Source organism: Trachinotus anak, unplaced genomic scaffold (genome assembly GCF_046630095.1).
Source record: "Trachinotus anak isolate AG129_WGS33_773 ecotype Australia unplaced genomic scaffold, CSIRO_AGI_Tana_v1 ptg000016l, whole genome shotgun sequence".
Lineage (NCBI taxonomy): Eukaryota > Metazoa > Chordata > Actinopteri > Carangiformes > Carangidae > Trachinotus > Trachinotus anak.
Window position 1 is genome coordinate 14,031,564 of NW_027273867.1, and position 20,937 is coordinate 14,052,500.

Here is a 20,937-nt window from a genome sequence, read left to right on the forward strand (position 1 = left end):
GAGTTTGGATAGCTGCTGATTTTACCCATAAGGCCTTGCTGGATCCATGCTGTGTCATGGTCACCCACCTACAGTATGTGTGCCAGTTTCATGTTTCACCAGGGACCAAAAACACTCCCTGGAGCCAAGTAAAAGGAAGCAGAAGCACAGCAGCAAACTCTTTTTAACATGACTTATTGATTAGAGAGGAGATGAATCATTGATAGACTCCTGAGAGACTTTACCACATGTCATTCATATCCACGCAGACTCTCAGTGGGTGTGACTGTAATGTGAGAGCGTTTCGAGTAAAGGATTGTTTCACACAGAGGAGGGGAATTGCAGCATCTGGCATGTGTGATGTGTTTGCCACCTTGCAGCTGTGGCAAAAGGCTGACAGAGAAGTGGACACACAAACACTGATGCACACAGGCACAAAAGAAATGTATAAATGATATCCTTAAACGTATATACAGTGTAAAAAGATGGAAATTTGTGCAAGATATGTATAAAATGATTATCACACGAGAAGCAGCCTCCCACTGTTGACTTCATTAAAAGAAATGTCACCAAACTTTTTAAATATAGAACATTTTATTCCAATTTTGAGTAAATGGAGTTGAAATTCTGAAGTAAAGGTTTTAATACCAACAGGACCTTTGCATTTAAATAGTAACACTTTACATGCCTTCATCCAGTGACAATGAAAAGCTTGCTTAAAAAGTTTTTTTGTCATTTATTTTTCATATTTCCCTTGTAAGAAATAGTTCAAGTATAAAAATTCCCAACAGTGTAAAATAGCCCATCTGATGAATATTAAGCAAAAGAAGCACAGCTACTGAAACCTTGACGACGACTATACATTCTAGTGGAGAAAGCAGCATTTTTGCTTGTTTTTTTGTTTTTTTTTTTGTCAGAATTATTATTATTTTTTTCCTTTTGTCTAAACACAGAAGAGGCAGAGTACAATCTGCATGCAAACAGGCCTGCATTTAAATAAAGTTCTTCCATACAAAAGGCATTAAGCTAATATTTAATGTCATGTTCTAAAGAATCAAAAAGATAAAAAATAAAAGTACAGTGCACATAACAGTATCTTAAATAAGTCCTACATCAACATTTTTGGTTGAGTATGTTAATAATAATAATTATTATAATAATATTATTACTAAAACTAATCAATAACTTATATATGCCTTGAGATGAGTACATAATAATATTATTAATACAGTACCGCCACTAAGTCTCTACTCTCAGAGCGTTAACATAGTCAACTCTCAAAAATAAATATCTTAAATAGTAGATTTCTCTCTTCTTTTTCAGTTTTTTTCTCTTAAATAGCAGTAAAAATGTAAGGCACACAGACCAACATAACGTCAAAGAGTAAACCCCCGTCCTCTCCACCCCTCCTGGTGTTCTTGACAGACATGAGGCAGGCCAGTTGTTGGGGTGGCTTTGGTGAAAGTGTGTGTTTGTGAGTATGTACCTGACACTGACACCAGTCTACAGCAGTAGCACAGAGGTGGAAGTGCTGACAGTGGCAGGGCTGAATGACTGGGGGGGGGGGCTGCTCTGCTCTGCTGTGGGGCTCTCTGTTGGGTGGAGGGGTGTAAAGTTGGTTCCCAAATGGGCCCGGCCGGGGATTAAAATGTGACAGCTCAACAAACGAGCACAAGTGATGCGTTCTTTCCAGAGTGATCCGTCTGTGTGGCGCTGGAGCGGCTCTGTCCACCCCCACCAGCAGCTGCTCTCTCCCTCTTTCTTTCTTTCTTTCTCTCCATCCCAGAGCCGGAGAGAAACACGACTGTGCTGCCTTTGTCTTTGACTGCTATGTGTGCAACTCTGGATGCATGTGTCGGTGTACGTGTGAGTGAAACATGTGGAAAAGCGACCGATTTAGTGTTTCTCATTGTCTGAAGCCATTTTCAACCTCTCTCCTGTTGTCAGTGCCTTTGTTTTGTTTGCCAAGTCCCTCTTTAGTCCAAGAGTCAAGTCAGAGTTGATGACATTTTCAGTTTTTTTGTTTCTTTTCTTTGTTTTTTTTGTCTCCTGGTGATTTGTTTGCTTTGCATAGGTCAAGAGGTCGAGACACGGAGTAAAAAAAAGGGACATTCAGCATCAGGAAGATAAAAAGGTAGTTCTTCAAATATGTGTGACACAACGAGTTACAACTCCTCAACTTCCTGACAGAGGTCACATAATAATAGCTAACACGTTGGAAACGGTTCCATTTCCCTGATTATCAGAAAATATTAACTCCAAAAAATGCACTTGAAAAGACAAAAAGAACAAGGAAAGCCCTCAATGTGTAATGATAACAATAATAAATATAAATGTTATGAGGGCATCAAATAACTGAAGGAGAACAGTTTCCTAAACTAACGTTAAAGACAGCAATAGGACTTAACGGCTTAGTTTAACACCTATACCAACCACAGGGATTAGTTCCTGCATTTCTTCTCTAGAAATAAGTACTCTACTACAATGATAATAGTAATGATAATAATAATAATCATAGTAATAACAACAATAATAATAGTAAATCACTTTCCATTATTTGTTCTGCGAATTTTTTTCATTTTCTTATTTTTTGGTTGAAGCACAGCAAGTTGGAAAGTTACCGTAAAAAGTTCCCACCTCACCATCATCATCATCACTACCACCATCATCATCACCTTTTTAAAGCAACTCTGCCTCTGAGTTGCCCACATGCCCACCCTTAAAGCCACTCCCTCTTCCTTTTCCTTTGCTCCCTCTCCTGTCCAATCAGCTGTGGCTGGGGGTGGGCCTCCTCTCTCTGCATGTCCAGTGGTTGCAGTGGCTGCTATTGCATGCGGTCGGCTTGCAGCTGCTGAGGCTGGTACTGACCGAAGGCTGCGGCTGCAGCGGCGGCTGAGCCCGGGGCGGCGGTGGCTAAAGGTTGCTGGACTGCGTACCCGTAGCCGGCGGTGGCCACGTAGCCTGCGGCTGCAGGAGATGCGGCGTAGGGGTACTGCTCATATGCAGCAGCAGCAGCAGCACTAGCTGCAGCAGCAGAATACTGCGCGTATGCAGCTCCAGTGTAGTCGATGTAGGGGGAGGAAGCAGTGGCAGGTGCAGCAGCTGCAGGCTGCACATGAGGGATGACCACACTAGGCTGCACAAAGGCCTGAGGGTACACGTAGTGGGCCGGAATGCTGTGGGACAAACACATACATCAGGGTTTAATTTGATTCATCACCATACAGCAAATCTGAAAATAAGATCCCCCCAAAAAACCACCCTAAAACCCAACTCCATCACACTGCGGCCAAGCGCCCTCCCACCACCCAGCCCCAGTCCAATCCACCAGTCAAGAACACCAAGGAAATGCCTGCTAGTAGGGATTAGAACAATATAGGGTTGCCAAAATAGAAATCTCTCTGTGAAAAGAAGACTGGAAGGTGAGGAAAATTTTGAACTCCCAGAGGCTGCTTATTGAACCTCTGAGTCACTGTACTCAATAGTCACATCCGTGGTGTGATCACATTCAGAAAGAGTGAAGCCTGGGTGATGATATCATCTTCTTTATCGGCTACAACATGAGAAACAGATTCAGTTTTCACTGTTTTGGTCAGTTTTGAGTTTGTGTTGTGGAGACAGAACTAAAGAGAAGATGAGGTGAGATGAAGAGAAAAAGTTTGGGATCCGTAACCTGCAGTTTATCAGTAGGTCATGTGTGGATTTGACTCTGGTGCCGTCCTCCTGCCTGCTCGAGGGCGAGCAGGGGAGGGAGGGAGGGGGGCTTACAGTGCCGGGGGCGGGGGTGCGGACAGAGGAGATGAGCCCAGGGAAGCATTGTGAAAATGTCACTGCCACTTTGACAGCTGGACAGTTTTCAAAAAGGGACGCTGCTGGCCATTTCCCCCTCTGTATCGGGACAAAGAGCCGGGGAGGCAGCGGGGGGAGCCAGGACTAGGCTCCGCACCCAGAGGGATGTTTCAATTAAATAAACAATTATGAACAATGAGCACATTCTACCCTCCATGACATAGCCTTATCCTGCCCCCCCAGACTCTATAAGGTCTGGAAACTCAGCAAGCATGAGGAGAGCTTTTGAAATTTACACGAGTGGTTCAGATGAAGTGAAGAAGCAAAAATATGAAAACTTTAGGTCTTTGATGTCCTGAAAAAAACAGCCCTCCCTCCCCTGTTAGAGATAAAAGTAAAGTCAAATTCAGTCTGACTTTAATTCAAATGGAGTGAGAAGCATCAGGCTGAACAGACAATTTGATATTTGTTGTCCAATACTCGAACAAAAACGATGTAGCTGTAGGTGAGTTTGAATGACGATCGCTCAAAAATCTGTTGAGAGAAAATGAAGCAAACGCAATGTGATCTGTTGTGTCTGCATAAATGAACATCGGGCGGTCACTTTTGGAGTGTGGACTGGGAGCGAAGAGAGGAGTTGCAGAAAATATTAAAGAGTGAAAGGCAGGATCTATCGTGGCAACCCTATTGTCAGCACTCCATTATCCAATCCAATCCACATCTCAACCGAAAACAGTGGGCCCAGAGGGGAACAGGAAGAACAGAACAACAGCAAGGCGTCAGAGAGGAAGAAATATGTAAAAAAATAACTAAACTGACTACAAAAACAGCAACAACAGGGGAGCACCACAATTACTCAACTGAAAAAAACACATACAAAAGAAAAGGGAAGTGAGAAAATGAGTAAGCGGGCATGTAGCGATTTGGTTTAAGTAAAGAGTAAAGGTTGTTGTCGCACACACACACACACACACACACACACACACACACAAGCACACACAGACAAGCACACATACAGAAATACAGAAATTCTGCATTGAAAAGATTTAGTGTTTCACTAATGGGAAAATGCTCAGGAACAGCATTTTTATTATCATGTGACACTGAGACTCTCCTTTGAAACACGCACTAATGAAACTCAGAAGGGTGAGGCAGGTTTCCAGGATAAAAACAAGCTGTGGGCTGACCCACAGTGGACTGTGAGGAAAGGCCATCAAATAATATCAACATTTGATGCTAGTCCTAAATAATGAGAGAATCTATCATTTAATCGTTTAATTTTGATAATATAAAACATTATAACCAAGGTTATAGTCAGTAAGGGAATGCAACATGGAAGACAAATCTGAGAGGAATCTGAGGAATAACGTTAAAGTGAATCTAATAATGTAATAATGACTTGACTTTGACTTGTAGGCACTGTATTTAATCTACTGACACACATACTGTATAAGGGAGGATGGGAGCTTGTGTACTGTTTCGCCAAGTTACAATGAATCCATAAAAGCCTGAGACATTTTCTCTATAGACTTAATATAGAAACTAGTTTGAGAGAGCTGCCTGTGGATTGTAAAACATGTGTCATGGCATGTCAATCAGTCTCGTGGGAACAGGAATCATGGCCGTGGGCAAAAGACATTAAAGAAACATCTAACATTCCCCCGAACTTTCAGTTCTCCTCAGCAGCTACTGTATATGATTGACTGTAGAGGCTGCAGCTCCGACAGCAACTATTTTTTGACCGTATAACATTTTAAAAAGGGCTTCCAGTGGTATGTGACCATCTCCACTGCTCTTGAAATCAAACTCCCAGCCCGGTGCATTCTAGGTTGAACCTTTGCTTGTCTCTGATTCCTCACCACCGCTGTAGTATGGCAGACTTACACACACACACACACACACATATATATATATATAAGCATGGACACACATACACACACAGCATAAGCAGAGGGTTTGGCCATGGGAAGCAAAGCTCTGGCTGACCCATCCAATGTGGCTCACTAATAAAAAAAAAAACCCTCTTTTCCCTGGAGATATTCATAAAAAATGAAAATCTACAATATCACAATAACCGTGAGGCTGTTTTCTGAAGCCACGCTGGTACCTAGGTGTGTCCTACTGTGTGTGTCTGTGTGCGTCTGTCTTTACTGGAATGTCATGTTCACACAACCCAGAGGTCATTAAAGTTCAAGGCTAAATAAAGGTTCTCTTCCATCGTGCATGCCGTCCACCGAGGGACAGGAGAGAAGTACAAACATACATTGAAGTGAGAGGATCTAATGTGAGCGAGGTGATGTGTTTGTGCTTGTTTGCGATGTTGGCAGTACACAAATGTCCCACTGTGACAGGGTGGCTCATGAGACTTTTGTTATTATGATCGAGTCACAGATGGAGCTGGTGTCTAGTTTCACTTCAAGTACATTGGCACTTGAGTCATGATCCTCACATAGAAAGTTACTTAGGTCAAGTTATTTTGCATGGGTCCTTTGGTAATCACTATGTATGGAAGGTTATTAGTGACAAAACTATAAAACAAGTAAAAAACAAATTCAAGCTACAGTCAAGTCAAGAATTTAAAATCCGCTCATTTTTCTCATAATTGTTCTGGTTATTTTAGTTTCAGAACAGCTTGAGGATATGAGAGAGCGATTTGCAACAAATCTTTGAAAAACAGGACGTTCCCGTTTGTAGCTGTCTTCTCTCAGTGAGTCTTCTACAAGGAATATTGGCCACTTTGTTAGTTGGTTTTTTAGCAAAATAACATCCTTGATTTTTTCTGTAGTATGAAACATACATACATGACTTCTCCTATGACATTTGTAAATGTATGATGTTGTACAGTTTGAAGATTTCCTTGATCTTACTTTGTATGGATGTCAAGGCACTGCTTGCATCCTCTGACTGGTGAACTCCTCCTGGGTGAAATTTATATATTTAAAGTGGTGGTGCTGTTTGACTAAATGAACTGTACTTCCCAACAGGGCAAAAATGTTCTTACTAATGTGAATACAAGAGATCACAGATTTTTTTCCTAATCGAAGAATCTAAAGGATGTTTTTTGCTGTACAGATTTTAAAACGTTTTGAGGCAAGTTTATGATTTGTGATTTTGGGCTACATAAAAACTGACTTGATTTTCATTGTCAATTAATTATTTTCTTGATTAGTTGATTAATTGTTTGGTCTATAACACATCAGAATAAAACAACAGTAGTGGCAGTGAAGTCTTTTTATGAGAATGAGAACAGAGAACCATCAAATATTTGTCATTTTTTCTTGAAAATTGACTTACATGAGTCAATTCATTATCAAAATAATTGCCAATTAAACTGAATGGAAAAATCAATTAATCAACTAACTGTTGCAGTTGTAATCATCACACTCGCAATTCTGTCCTCACTCTCAACCTGTGCTGTGCTTATCAGTCTGTTCCTGCATGCTCTGAAATCTGGATCTGTCAGCTGGTCAGAGGTAACTTGCTTTGTACTTGGTCAGTACTTTTGACAGTTTTTAACCTCCATATATTTGAGGACAGCATTTTCACCTTGTGTGAAAGACAAACCGATTGGTTATATTTCAGATAAGATGGTTTAGATGTATGTATATGCACATGTGCATTTATGTGGCCCCTGAAACACCCACTCTGACCCAGTTTAAATGGCTCCTATTCTGCTTTTACATGACAGAGAGAGATGGCCCCGCACCCTCACTGGACCCCCCTAACACACACACACACACACACACGCGCACGCACACACACACACAACACAGAGCTTCATGCGACTGCAGCATCAGCATTTGGGCCTTTGTGTGGCACAATGGGTGCGCTTGTTTTCCTTAACACCACGAGCCCATGTGACGAAAGCTCACTGAGAGAGAACAAGAGAGAGAGAGAGACAGAGACAGAGAGAGAGAGAGAGAGTAAGAGAGAGAGAGAGAGAGAGACATCCAGACATTTGTTTGTGTCACATTGGAGACTTTGGTGCGCTGAGCTGAGCTGAAAATGAGCGTACATGTGGACAGACAAAGCCACACATGCACACAACAAGAGCAAATATTCATATGTACGAATGGAGTCAAACACACACACACGCACACACACACACACACACACACACACACAGAGTAAATGCACACAAAACACACACAATAACTGATAAGCTTCTCATTCATTCGTAAAACATCCATGTACAGATTTCTGATATTTGGTGTACAAAAATGAGAGTGAGATAAATAGATAGACAGATAAAAAGAGAGAGAGAAAGACAGAGAGGAAAGTTGTACTGAGTTGACAGAGCAAGAAGTAGTGAATCTGTACATCGTGTTAATATAACAAACTGCCAGAAACACCAGGAAGATGCTGTAAGCACACGCAAGCAGTGATAGGCTTTGTTATTTTAAGGGGAAAGGAGGTGAAAGTGTGAGGTGAGGGGTATGAAAAAAAAAGAAACTCCACACAGAAAATTCACCACTCACTCCAACAAGACAGCCGAAAAACACATGAAACAACATATCCTGTTAAACAAAACAAGTCAACCACAAGCTAAAAGCAATAAAAAAATAAATTGAAAAAAAAAAAAAAAAAAACTTTGCTCTTTCTTGGCAAAGTTAACACGCTTCCACAAAAAGGAAAAAGAACACCCCAAAAATTCAGTCAATCCAGCTTTTTTTTTTTTTTTTTTTGTGATTAAAGTAAGAAAGCACACGGTTTCTAACAACACCACTTCATAACTGCACACAAAGCTCTAAGTTCTATTCAAATAAAATAAAAAAAATAAATCAAAGGAAACCCACGTACATGCATCTATAATCACCATTTTGAGAGCTTGTTTGTGTGTGTTTGAGTCTACAGGTAATTCCTTTCTCTGATCTGTGATTATGTTTGCAGAACTATTCCACAAACCAGCACAGTTAGCTTAACCGAGAGCGAGCCTGTCGAACCAGAGAAAGATAGATAACATTGAGTCAGGCTGGAAGTTTCCATCATTGTCCACTCAGCAGACACACACACACACACACACACACACACACACACACACACACACACGTATGTATACAGACACTCACAAACAGGCAAACCTAGAAAAAGCAGTCTGACTGGCTTCTTTGGTGGACAGTCATACAGAAACAAGCTTTACTACTTAATATCCACCTCAGCAATTATCAATATTTGAGGAGAAAATAGAAGTAAAGACAAAAAGCAGACCTACAGTATCAATTATCACACAGAGAAAAGATGAAATGAGAACATGTTTGAATTGATCACTTTTAAAATTGCGCTTTTTACAAAAGCAAAGAGCATCTTAACAGTCTCCTGACCAACAAGTAGTCTTAAAAGTACTTACCCATAAGGCCTTTGGATGAACGCAGGGTGAATTTGGGGAACACCAAAGGTAAAACCTGCAAAACAGAGGAGATAAAAGAAACTTGTCATTTCCAAAAACTGTAAAGACAAAATGTCACTGAAACACATTACTGAGTATCTGTAGGCTAATAAACTCCTAACATGTTCCCACATCTGCAGAAGCAACCTGAAAGACAAACACACCCTTGGGTGAAAATCAGGATGGATTGGCTTGATTTTCTTGTTTGCTGCTTTGCTAATAAAACCAACTACACACTTACTGGTCCCAGACAAACACAGTGAGAGCAAAGGCCCTGTGTTGATGCGGGTACAGAATTAAACGCCTTTCGAAGTCAATAAAAGTGACAGATTTGCTGCCTGGTTTATTCATTTGGAGAATCATGATTCTCATTTGGCTGCCTTTACCTGGCTGCATCACCCGCGGCTTGGCGCCCAGGTAGGCCAGGTTGACATTGGCTTTCCTGCCGTCAATGATTGGGTTGGGGTCTTTACAGGCCCGGTCTGCAGCCGAGCGGTCCGCCATCGTCACCTGACAGGGACAGATGCACACATACAGGATAGGAAAGATGTAGATCATTCAGGCAAACGTATAAATCGGTAAGATCGATAATGATTCAATTCCTGCAGACTCTTTAGAAACAACAGGTTGCCATGGCAGCAGTGCATATGGGGAAGAATAAAGACAAAAGCCTCTTAAAGCGATGAGACAGCGTTTGTGTGTGTTTGTTTAAGACAAAGATAGAAAATGTTTTGTATATGAGTGTGGGTTCAACCGCTGTGTGCACACGTTAGCTCTCTTTCCGTGTGTGTGTGTGTGTGTGTGTGTGGCCATCATTAACGGCAGTGAGTGTCTGGCAGCACACACACACACATCCATCACCCTCATGTGGATGTGTTGAAACTATCAGCAGTGAATGGGAGCCTGGCTGAGATGACTGACTGAACATGGCTCCAGTGTCGCTCCAGTTCCAGCGACTAAACTTTATTCCTCTGCTCAAAGCTTCACTACCCTCTTCTTCTCTCCACTCCCTTCTCTTTTTAACACACTTTTACACTCGAGGTCGCTGAAGCAACAAGACAGAAACCATCCTTGGGAGGCATAATAAACACATTTGATGTAGCTATTATAGTAAAGAGATGGTTGAAGCTGAAGCTGTAGAAAATTCACCTCAGGTTTCAAGTGTGACTGCAACTTCATCCGCTGGGAGGATGTGCCAAAGCTATATCTCACATATGATTCAATTGTCTTTGAATAGGCCAAATAAGGGCCTGGTCTCTCTTGTTACAATTCTATCAATAAGTTTATCATAAATGTATAAATGAATTAAACATTCACCAAAAACAGATGTTTCTTATGCCTCTTCAACTGCGTCTGAAATATATATATATATATATTTTTTGTCCGTCAGGTTTTATGACAAGTGGCAGCAAAATATATATATTTTTTTTTTTTTTTACCAACGTTGTAAACAACTCAGAGATGATGAAACCAGCGGTGACCGTATCAGGAAACTGCTCTGCAACACCGAGGCGTCATGGTGAGGTTTTTCTCAGCCCGGCGGAGCTGTCAGTGTGGGGGGGGGGGGGGGGGGGGCAGCTCTCTCTAAAACATGTCAGGGCGCATACCGACGCGCAACAAGTCGGTGGGTGCGAGATTGCAACAGAAGCCAATGACACATTTAAAACGGGGCCTGCTTATCAAAACATAAACATCCCCCCCCCTCACTGCAAACATGTTCATGTGAGTTATGGTGATGTGACGGACAGCAACAGCCGCCGCGCACATCAGTTTTCCTTCGTGCGTAAAAAAAAAAAAAAAAAAAAAAAAAAAATGCGGTTTGAGTTTGGTTTAAACATAATTCACGTGTAATTAAGTGATACTTACAAATCCATAACCTCTAGACTTGCCGGTCTGTCTGTCGGTAATCACCACCGCTTCTTCAATCTCACCAAACACCTCAAAATATTTCCTGAGACTTGAATCCGTGGTGTGGTAGGGAAGACCCCCGACAAAAATCTTCGTATAGGTTGTGTCCTTTTGCGTGGTGTGCATCGTTAGTGCAAAGTACAATAAATAGGAACAATTAAAAAAAAAAAAAAAAAGAATAGTGCAATGTCTCCTTATCAGTAATTCTTTGGATGAAGAAAGAAGAGAGAGAGAGAGAGAGAGAGAGAGAGAGAGAGATCAGCTGGCTCTGTAACTTTTTTTTTTTTTTTTTCAGAAGAGAAAACAAAACAAAAACTCGACAAAAATGAAGCCTGGAGGTAGATTTATCTTCTGACAGTTAAGAGGAGAGTTATGTGGAGCGGATTGTCCCAAAGAGACCATCAGGTGTTTCCAGCTCTTCTTGGCAACTCTGCTGTCTAACTAAATAGCTGTGAGACCCATTCCTAAAAGCGCTGCTCCTAACTCCACCCAGCTTTCAGTCCATCTCTGCCCGCCCACCACCAGCGCGCACGAACAGCTGGGAAGCCTGTACTGTGTGAAAACACTGGAGCTGCTTCACAAAAAAAAAAAAAAAATAGACCTGTCTTTACTAGAATAATTAAACATCAGGAGTCAACAAAACCTGAGTCCACTAATGATGTGTTGGAGACTAAGAGGGGCAGCAGTGACCTTCAAGGGGAGTCGGTGTGGTTCGTGTGAAAAATAATCAATGTCTGGTTTTGTCTGGTTTTCACCGCCTTAGAAATAGAACATCTGATGATTTTGGGTCTTTTTTTTTCTGTTTGGTGAGATAAAAACGCAGGTCAGGCTCGGGCTTTGCCGCGGAAAAGATCGGATCTGTCTCTATTGGCCTGCACGGATTAGGCCTCCTGTATAAACAGCCGGTCAGGGACTGAGCACAGCCCGGGGACAGACACAGGCAGCGGTGAGCAGACAGACAGGTGCAGCACTGAGGCTCTGAGGAAGGATCGACCCTCAAGAGAGTCCACTTGTGGGGGGGGGGGGGGGGGGGGGGGGGGGGTTGACAGCGTTTTGGCTGGTTTCTGTGTGTCCAGACGGCGTGCTGTAGTTTGAAAGTGCGGTGGGGATTTTCCTTACAATGTCTTTCAAAGGGTCGTGGGCTCTTCTAATCTGAAGAGTTTGGAAAAGTCATATCTGACGAATGTGGTTCCCTTCTACGCCCCATTTAAGGTCCTCGACAGGAAAACGTTTTGCTGATTCAACCCTTATTATCTCAACAAGACAGAGATCACATTTCAGTCATCGATCATCAGCGGAAGAAATGACCTCAAAAGTGAGAAAACGCGCAGTGCGTCGGAATTACGCACAGCTATTATGATGGGTGAGGATCAAGTGAAACGGCCACGGATCAATTCAATTAGTCTCTGAGCATCAATGATTAAAATAAGTTGTGATGCCTGGCCTCCTGTGCACTGGGCTGATCTCCTTTTGAGCAGCCGGGGTGAGTAATATCACCTCCAGTAATGTGAGACGGAACTCTGCTCTTAATCATTCATGGCGGCTGCGCTTCTGTGAGCGCTCTGTGCCCGGCCTACATTTATCCTGTCACAGCATGTAACACCGTGAGTGTGGGAACATAATCATAATCATGTGTCATTTGACAAGCCACGCCAAAGAAGCTAATGTCTCCTGGACACTGATGACAAATCGCGTTATGTATAATTGAGAAGCTGATCAGTTACTATGTGTTTTCTCACAACGTTAAGATTTGTTTTTTTTTTTTTTGTCTGATCCAATATGATCTTTGCAGGCAAATGATAAAACCTGTATTCTTAAAGAAAAGGGATCCATTAATACCCTGTCTCATCCATCTGAATGTGAACTGCCTCTGCAGAACTCCTGATCACAATGAAATGCAACCTGATAGAGTTTCTTTGTGCAGTGTCTCTGTTCACTCACTATTTTATTAATGCAGCCACACGCCCTTTAAAGTCTTGACTGGAGTCTTGAAAGGGGACCAATATTGAGTTTCTCAGGCTCAACAATGGGGATCTGGTCAGGTTACATCCCCTTGTTGTCTCTGCTCATGTGCAGCATGTTGACTAGTCTGAATTTCCTTATGGCTCAATAATAACTGGCTGTGACAACATTTAAAACTTTAATTATAAGTTTTTTCGCAATAATTTTTAGAAATACACAAACAGGTAAGTCCACATTACATGTACTGGGAATATCTGACAGGATAAATGTGGCAGCAATCATCGCCAGAAACACTTAATGCTATGAATCTGGCTCCCATGTTAGCTGGAATTGTACTTCATTCACACATACATATTTTCCAGTTAAATCAGGACAAAGGACGCAGTTCCGGGGAGTTGAAACTGCAACTCTGTGCTTGTTACCCATTTGGCTTTAGCACACACCTGTCAGGCAGAGAAAAGCTTAAGGTCAAAAGTCACTGGAACAGCTGAATACCCACAGCACAATCTCACCAAAGTCACTCTCAACCTCCCCCAGCCTCCCTCAGAAAAAAAAATACAAATCTAAAAGTGAACATTTTTTCTGGTTAATGAGTTAATTTCATAAAGTTTTGCATTTTGGATTCTGACAAATCACTGAACACACACAACTCTTTCACATGAGCAACATTTAAGGAAAAATGGGAACTTTATTGATCAATAACAATGTCAACTTACACATTTTTCAAAACAAGGCACATCCTCACATGCTGCCAAAACCTCCTCCAGGCAAATAGCTTATCTTATGGATGGGGTGCAGTGACAGGGAGATGTTATACAACTTCAACCTACTGAAACAGCGCCATCTTTTGTCCAACAGAACAACTGCACACAGTGCACCCTTAACATGCAAATGGGACTGAACAATATCATTTTGCAAAAAATACAATTTCAAACAAAAATCATTTTGGTATCTTGGCAAGAACATTAACTCTTGATATTTACTAAAGCATTCACTGAGTTAAATTGCATTGCATTGGAAAGGAAACCCTCATATTCCTGTGCTTATTAGCGAGCTACAATAATATTACAGTGTACGGGCAGGTGTTCTTCCCTACAGTGGGAATGATGCTTACAATTCACCTCCACATTAACCTCATTTTAACAATTACATCTGTCAGGTTATCTCCAAACAATAAATACATTATAAATGTATTTTCTTTTTTACAAGTTTTAGCAGGCCTCACCTCTATGCAAAGGAAAATGTTTTGGCTTCCTTTCTCTTTTCTCTCTCTTACTGCTGATTAATGGCTCACTCATGTATAAAATTAAAATGTCTCCTCTTTGTCCTCTGTATGTTGAAAGCTTGAGTCACTCTCCAGCTCCCCCGAAGCTGTGAGGAGTTGCCCCGCCTGGAGCTCTTCCACCTGGTTTAGCTCCTCCTCTTCTTTCGCCTCATCACCATCACCATCACTCAGCCACTCTGCATTTCCCCCTCTGCGATCTCCGCTCTCTTTTCCCTTCGCACTCCCTTTCCTCGTCTCTTCTTTGTCCATTTTTTTTTCACTCTCTCTGACGTCACCTTCAGCCTCACTTATACACTTTCCTCCCTTGGCTGCAGTCTGGCTGTGAAACAGTAGAGCTGGAGCCGGGTCGTGGGTGAGAGGTGATTGTAGGGGGTTCACAGGTGTGAGGGATGTGTCTTCATCTTCCTCTGTGCTGGAGATGGGGGCACGGACACGAACACGTGCCGACTTGGTCCTTAAACGCATCTTAAGCTCGTCTTCTCTTAGCTGACAGGGAATGGAGGGAACAAACAAGTGAATCAGAGAGAAAACAAACACACACACACACACACACACACACACACACAATGCACCTTGCGTCTTTCTTCAACAAGTCTTATCTTCTCATCAATCTCTTCTTTGCTGGGGAGACTTCGCATGTTTTTGGCTTTAAGAGACTCCAGTCTTGCAGGAGGCCTTCGTCTGACATCTTTGTCGTCCAGCTGGTACACACACAGACACACACACACACACACACACACACACACACACACACACACACACACAGACAGCAGGGGGAGACACAGAGCACACAATCTCAGCATCACAACATTACAGGTGAATGCACTTATCACTGAACATGACTGACCTCACCTACCTGTGAGACATAATTTAGCAACACAACCCATTGTCCCGCTACAATGCACTTTATTGCTTTATTATAAATTTCTATAAATTCCCTTTAAACTGCACTTTCCTCTGGGGCTGAGTATAGTTAGTATTGAGCCAGTCTCATTCCCTGTTGGTATAATAAAATTAAGTATTTAGATTTTTTTCTTTTTTCTTTATCAAAACACTGAATGATAAATCAGTATATATTGGCTACTGCATACAATCAGTAGGCTACTGTATGTAAGGGACAGAAACAGGAATGCTTGATGAGGATTTAATGGTGGCTGTTTTCTCTGACCACTACTTTAAGTGATTTTATACTCCTGCTAAAATCAGATCTGAAGGTAAATTCACTGAACTCAGTAATTTATGCAGTACAGTACGTTCTGAGCCTAAATAGCAACTTGGTGCCTGTCCTGCAACTGTTAAGATTTGTACAGTATCACAATATTATAACAAGGTACATGAGCATAGCTAGTCAGTGTCAATATTGATATTCTATTCATCTGCCCAGATGAAATTCCACTTGTTGAAGGGTGGTAGATAGTGGGCTGTTAGTCTGTACCCACCATGATGCTGTAGGCTTCTCCAGCGCCGTTGCTCCTCTGTCTGGCCTGTCCCTCTGGGATGATGCCCTGGTTCAGGAGCTCCTCCAGGATCTCACAGGACTTCTGGCGCTCCTGTACTGTATGCAATCCTGGACTGGCTGCTGGTGGAGACACACGGAATAGAAATACTTTAGATGTTTGCCCTGGATTATCTCTGCTGTGTGACAAGGTCTGTTTTATTCAGCAGGTCTGTCAAACACGCCCATGTCTTACTTTCTCTGACACACTGAGATGGTAGAGGAGGGAGTTTTCTGGGCACTGCTCCAGGTAACAAGGGGATCTCCTTGTTCTCCATCACCACCCCGCTGTCTGTGGTGCCCTTTGACACGGCAGAGTCTCCACGGCTACCGAGTTTACTTCCTGTCTCCTCCTGACAGGACACAGACACAATATGAATGCAGAAAAAAAGTAAAAAGGTATCTCAGACATGATGTTGTCATGGTGGCATCTGCATGTTGACATATTGTCATGAGCACAGTAGCTCAGGAACATTGATAATGATACACGGCAGGTAACACCTACAAATCATACCATCTCACCATCTACCTAACTAGTATATATGGTAATATTAAATATATCATGGTGATTATGGAATGGTGTTAGACGTCCTGCGAAACACCATCACAGTTGTCACTTTAAACAGCTTCTCAAAACCGGATGGTAGGAAGCAACACTTGACACGTGACAAGTGAAAATCTTTGTACTTTTCTTGCACATGTCCATTTTCTTTGTTTAAATTATTTTTTGGTATCTTTGCCTTTATTAGATAGTCGTACATAGAAAATTATAGGTCCCTTGGCTGTGGAAGTGGAGTGGAACTGAGGATGTTGCTTATGTCCCTTCATAATCATTATATTAATCTCACAATCTAATGTAATCTAACTACATGTTCAACATAGTTATGTTGGAACACAAATAAGATCATCTTATATTTTTTAATACGATGCAGTAATATACTGTTGATTATACCCAACATCATATAAAGAAGGCCTAATTAAAATCAGCTCAGTCTTGAATGGCTATAACATATCAATATCAATCACTAATAAAAATATATTAATATATGTATTATTATCAAAATAAAACTCTAAAATGATCCTGTATAAAGAGCACTTTTACTTTTTATGCTTTTAAGTCTTTTGCTGATAATGTAACTGTATTTATAATAAACATTGAACAGATGACAAAGGTTAATTGATGGTAACATATTAAAATATTTTTTAAGGGATTGTATACATTGACCAGAAAACATGGAAACTGAATAGTCACCTTAACTGGAAAACTAAGGCCCTTTTAAGGTACACCCAAATATTAAGCAATGCTTTCCATTATTGTTTGCACACAATCCATAATACATATCTTAATATATTACAATCCTTCAATCTATTCATTGATTATCTCCATATTCAACAAATAAATGAGCTAACTAATAACATGAAATAGGAAATCTCAATCTGAATCTGCACCATATATTTATTCAAACGCAAAATGACAAATTAAAACCTCACTAAAACCACCTCTATTAAGCTACATCACTGATAAAGCGTAAATGAATGGACGTTTAGTCCAGCCAACAAGTGTTGTTGCACAATGGGCACTTTTACTTTGGATATTTTAAGTTCACTTTGCTAATAATAGCCAATAACTACAGACCATTTACTTTTATTAACGTATTTTTACATTGTGATATTGCTACTTTTAATTTAATACTTCCTCTACTACTGGCTATCACCAATAAAGTTGTTTTGTTTTGTTTTTTAACATGGTCAGATGCCATGTTTGGCAACTAGCTAATACCAGAACGATTTAACAGTTAACATTTGGCCACTTCTTCCTCTGAGGGACACATTTCAATGCCACACAGATTTTAGTTTGCATCGGCTCTCTGTACGTTACGATTAAAAACAAACATTAACTGTAGATAACTGTCAGACTTTTTCTTGGATATTGCTGTTTAGCTTGTTTTCGTGGAAGTGGCGGGTCGTGGCTCACGGAGCTGACCTCCTCTCCACTCACCTCCTGCTGAGGCAGCGGTTGGACCACCGCGGTGTTTGCGGAGCTGCCGCATCCCATGTTCACCTCGAAGTAACGATGTGAAATAAGTCCATAAAAGTCATAAATGTCGTGTTTAATCACAGCTCGCCGTGTCCTCTCTCTGTATTTTGACCTGTGTAGCCTGGCATTCCTTTACACAGAGGGACAGGCGGTCTCCATGGACACGCTCCGTTGCTAGGGGCCGTTGCTACAATAAATGTGACCCGGTTAAAGAGGTGACACCGCGGAGCAACACACCGCGAAACATCAGCTGCACCGACAGCGACCTCAGGCTCTTCTCAGGAGGGACTCGCACCCATCACGACTTTACAAACATTGAGGCCCAAGACCAAAGCATTTGGAGCACTTCCTGTGAGTATAAAGTCTAAAAATACTGCAACCAACAGGGCGAGGCAGCCAACTGCCCTGGAGGCCCCGGGTTCACTGTGTGTCAGCTGGATCTTCCTTTAAAATCCTAAATAAATAAATACCCATAAGTCAGTTTCTCAAATCATTCACTGAGCAAAATTCACCAGATCTTCTTGTTTGAGAAAATGCAACACAATATCACCCAAATTCAAATCAAATCAAATCAAGGTGAGTCTTTGCATTACCCCCCCCCCCCCCCCCCCCCCTCTGTCAATCAGACAACAAACAACACTAAAAAGACTGTCTGTCCCCAAATGGCAGGAATTATGAGCAAACATTTGCTAATGGATTCAATATTTAAAGGGAACAGCATCAAAACCCAAAACACAGATAAACTGCGCTGTCAAAGTGGAACAGCAGCCAGTGCTTGACAAAAAGCCTGTTTAATATAACGTAATATGAACTATCTTTGAATCAGTGTTTGCAATGATGATTTTACATTTTTTTCAGAAACTGTTTAGAATTTTTTTTTTTAATAAAATAAAATACACCCAATATAACCATGCAGGGTTAAAGTTACAGAGCAGATTTCAGTTATCTTGAAAAACACACATCCATCCCCAGCTGAAAACAAAGAGTGGTACCAACTGATGTAAAACAAGCCAATATAAGTTTTGCTTTGAGATATTTTATTACATTGTGCAACACCACATGGAAAAGACCACAGGGGTACAACAGAGTGCTTAGTGCACTCCACCAGGCTCTACTCTAAGTAGGCGTGAGCTCTAGAGCAGCCCACGGTCGTGCGGATCTGCGGCTTGTTGGCCAGGACCACAGTGGTGTCGAGTGCAGGCAGGAAACTTTGGTGAAGGTTCCTGCACTTCTGCTCCACATCCAGAGTTTGGGCGTTTTTGCTCAGTTTATCCTCCAGAATCATCAGACGCCTGTGTGTGAGCTGCAGTTCCTGCCTAGAAATGATGATTCACATGAAAATTAGTGCATTCAAGACATCCTACAGGAGATGGTCAAATTATTTCAATGTGGGACACGAGGTGATGTGGATATAGCTATTGTTAGCCTCGTTAGAGGGGTAAACTGTGCCCAGACTTACTGGGACTGCTTCAGTACTGGTTGAAGTCCAGTTGCCATCTTTGTCAGGTCGTATTTCTCCAGTGTGAGGCTCATGTGGGGCTGGAGGAGAAACAGAAAAACATGGTTAAAGCCACCACATCTAAAGAATGACAACAACTGAGAACTGAAAGACCACTTAAAGTCTGTGTTCCTGACTGAAACCATATCATATCTTAACTGTAATATTTAGTGAGGCACTTACCTGGTCCAGGCAGAGCTCATGTCTCGGTCTCTGGTTGAGGATGTCCAGGCGGTGGGTGGCCTGATGCAGCTTGGAATCACAGTTCCTGATCTGACCCATCACTTTGTGTATGTCCTTGGTGAGATCAGAAATCTCATCCCTTACCTTGAGATGTGAGAAAGCCACAAAAGAATGAGTTACCATCACAAAAAGTCATGTGTAATTATTGTGTGGATGGTAGGCTATGTAAGTTGTGAGTAAAATCCATTGGACTGACCCGCTGCCTCTCCCAGGTCATCATATCCTGGACCCTGCTCAGCTCATTGATCTTCTTTCTCAGGGAGTCAGCTGTGCTGCGGCGCTGGCTCTCTTGGGCATTTTTCAGCTGTAATTGTACACACACCAGCAAGGGGATGAAAGACAAGCATGCATAGTTCAGACGAATGACTACAAATATTACTCTAGTTATATGGAAAAACAGCTGAGAAACTGTTGATTAGATGGATGGCCAGGAAAAATTAAGGAAAGAAAAAGAAAAGCCTGAATCTCCTGTTACTGAGCTGAGCTCTGAACTTTTAGGTCCAGGTTTTAATTTGGAGATGTGATGTACACACTCGTATTGACAGAACAGTATTCAGGTGAGCCAGGTATGGTCAGCATTGTCTTACGTTAGCCAGGGTGAACCGCAGGTTTCCCCTGAAGGTAGAAGAGTCTTTAATCAGGTTGTCAGCAGTCAGCCTCAGGTCCTTGCAGTGGGACAGCCACTTGTCATAGCTCACATGGTTGGGCTTGTATTGACCGGCAGGGAGCTGGGAGCTCGGGGTGCTGACCTCGTGGGTGATGCATTTGGTGGTGAGCTTGATGGCTTCACCCTTGTCCTGAAAATCGGCCAGCAGCTGAGTGCGGATCTCCCTCAGGGTTCTGGAGGGAGGATTAGGAAACAAGGTGTGACGCAGCAGGAGCAGATTTCAGATCATGTTTTAGTCTAAAGCATATTCTATACAGGTCACTGGTAGGAAACAAGAGGAACATTTGCTCTTCAACCTGCTCTTTAAGAAAAATACAGACTGAGGCTTGAATTTTTTTTCTCTCTAGTAATCCTCCTTTAAGCAAAGTGACTCAAGCCTTGAAATATGTGAGAGCATTTCAAGGTTAAGAAAATCTTTTTAATCTTGACATAATATTGACAAATGGTTCAGGAAAATACTTTAAATTAAGAGGCTTATATTGTCAGGACAAAAGATCAACAGGAATCATTCAGAATGAACTGTCTCTGTTTGTCTCACCTCAGTTTGTGGAGCAGGCTGCAGATCTGCCTCTGGAGCAGCTCTCTGGTCTCACTGGTAAGCTGCTCTTCTTTCTTGAGCTGAATAAGGATGTGGTCCTGTGTCAGGACTGCCGTGCTCAAACTTTTTTGGAGTGCCACACAGTCGGT

At 41.9% G+C, this 20,937-nt stretch overlaps 3 protein-coding genes and 1 long non-coding RNA gene across 6 annotated transcripts in view; 1 reads left to right on the forward strand and 3 right to left on the reverse strand.

The window, feature by feature from the left end:
* Positions 1-554: 554 nt before the first annotated feature.
* rbm24a (RNA binding motif protein 24a) lies at positions 555-11,513 on the reverse strand. Its single transcript, XM_071500282.1, has 4 exons — positions 11,021-11,513; positions 9,541-9,664; positions 9,116-9,170; positions 555-3,155 (listed from the first exon to the last, which is right to left on the reverse strand). Exons 1-4 carry the CDS (start codon positions 11,186-11,188, stop codon positions 2,804-2,806), a joined length of 699 nt encoding a protein of 232 aa, XP_071356383.1. The 5' UTR covers positions 11,189-11,513; the 3' UTR covers positions 555-2,803.
* Positions 11,514-13,681: 2,168 nt separating this feature from the next.
* stmnd1 (stathmin domain containing 1) lies at positions 13,682-18,010 on the reverse strand. Of its 2 annotated transcripts, none has more exons than XM_071499553.1 (5): positions 17,804-17,999; positions 16,001-16,157; positions 15,749-15,885; positions 14,882-15,010; positions 13,682-14,795 (listed from the first exon to the last, which is right to left on the reverse strand). In XM_071499553.1, the coding sequence occupies exons 1-5, from the start codon at positions 17,858-17,860 to the stop codon at positions 14,331-14,333; spliced, it is 945 nt and encodes a 314-aa protein (XP_071355654.1). In that variant the 5' UTR covers positions 17,861-17,999; the 3' UTR covers positions 13,682-14,330. The 2 variants fall into 2 exon arrangements, with proteins under 2 accessions (XP_071355654.1, XP_071355653.1); XM_071499552.1 differs by having other exon boundaries at positions 13,684-14,795; positions 15,749-15,888; positions 17,804-18,010.
* Positions 18,011-18,054: 44 nt separating this feature from the next.
* Positions 18,055-20,937, forward strand: part of LOC139633704 (uncharacterized) — a 25,355-nt gene continuing 22,472 nt past the window's right edge. For both annotated transcript variants that reach the window (XR_011693802.1, XR_011693801.1), the window contains exons 1-2: positions 18,055-18,193; positions 20,794-20,845. This is a non-coding gene — a long non-coding RNA (uncharacterized lncRNA). The remainder of the gene's footprint in view (positions 18,194-20,793; positions 20,846-20,937) is intronic.
* Positions 18,843-20,937, reverse strand: part of LOC139633700 (tektin-2-like) — a 3,183-nt gene continuing 1,088 nt past the window's right edge. The window contains exons 4-9 of the mRNA XM_071499551.1: positions 20,789-20,937; positions 20,171-20,423; positions 19,780-19,887; positions 19,524-19,667; positions 19,302-19,381; positions 18,843-19,158 (exon numbers count right to left, since the gene is read on the reverse strand). The exon at positions 20,789-20,937 is cut by the window's right edge and continues 57 nt beyond it. Coding sequence (XP_071355652.1) covers positions 18,954-19,158; positions 19,302-19,381; positions 19,524-19,667; positions 19,780-19,887; positions 20,171-20,423; positions 20,789-20,937 — 939 coding nt within the window. The 3' untranslated portion in view covers positions 18,843-18,953. The remainder of the gene's footprint in view (positions 19,159-19,301; positions 19,382-19,523; positions 19,668-19,779; positions 19,888-20,170; positions 20,424-20,788) is intronic.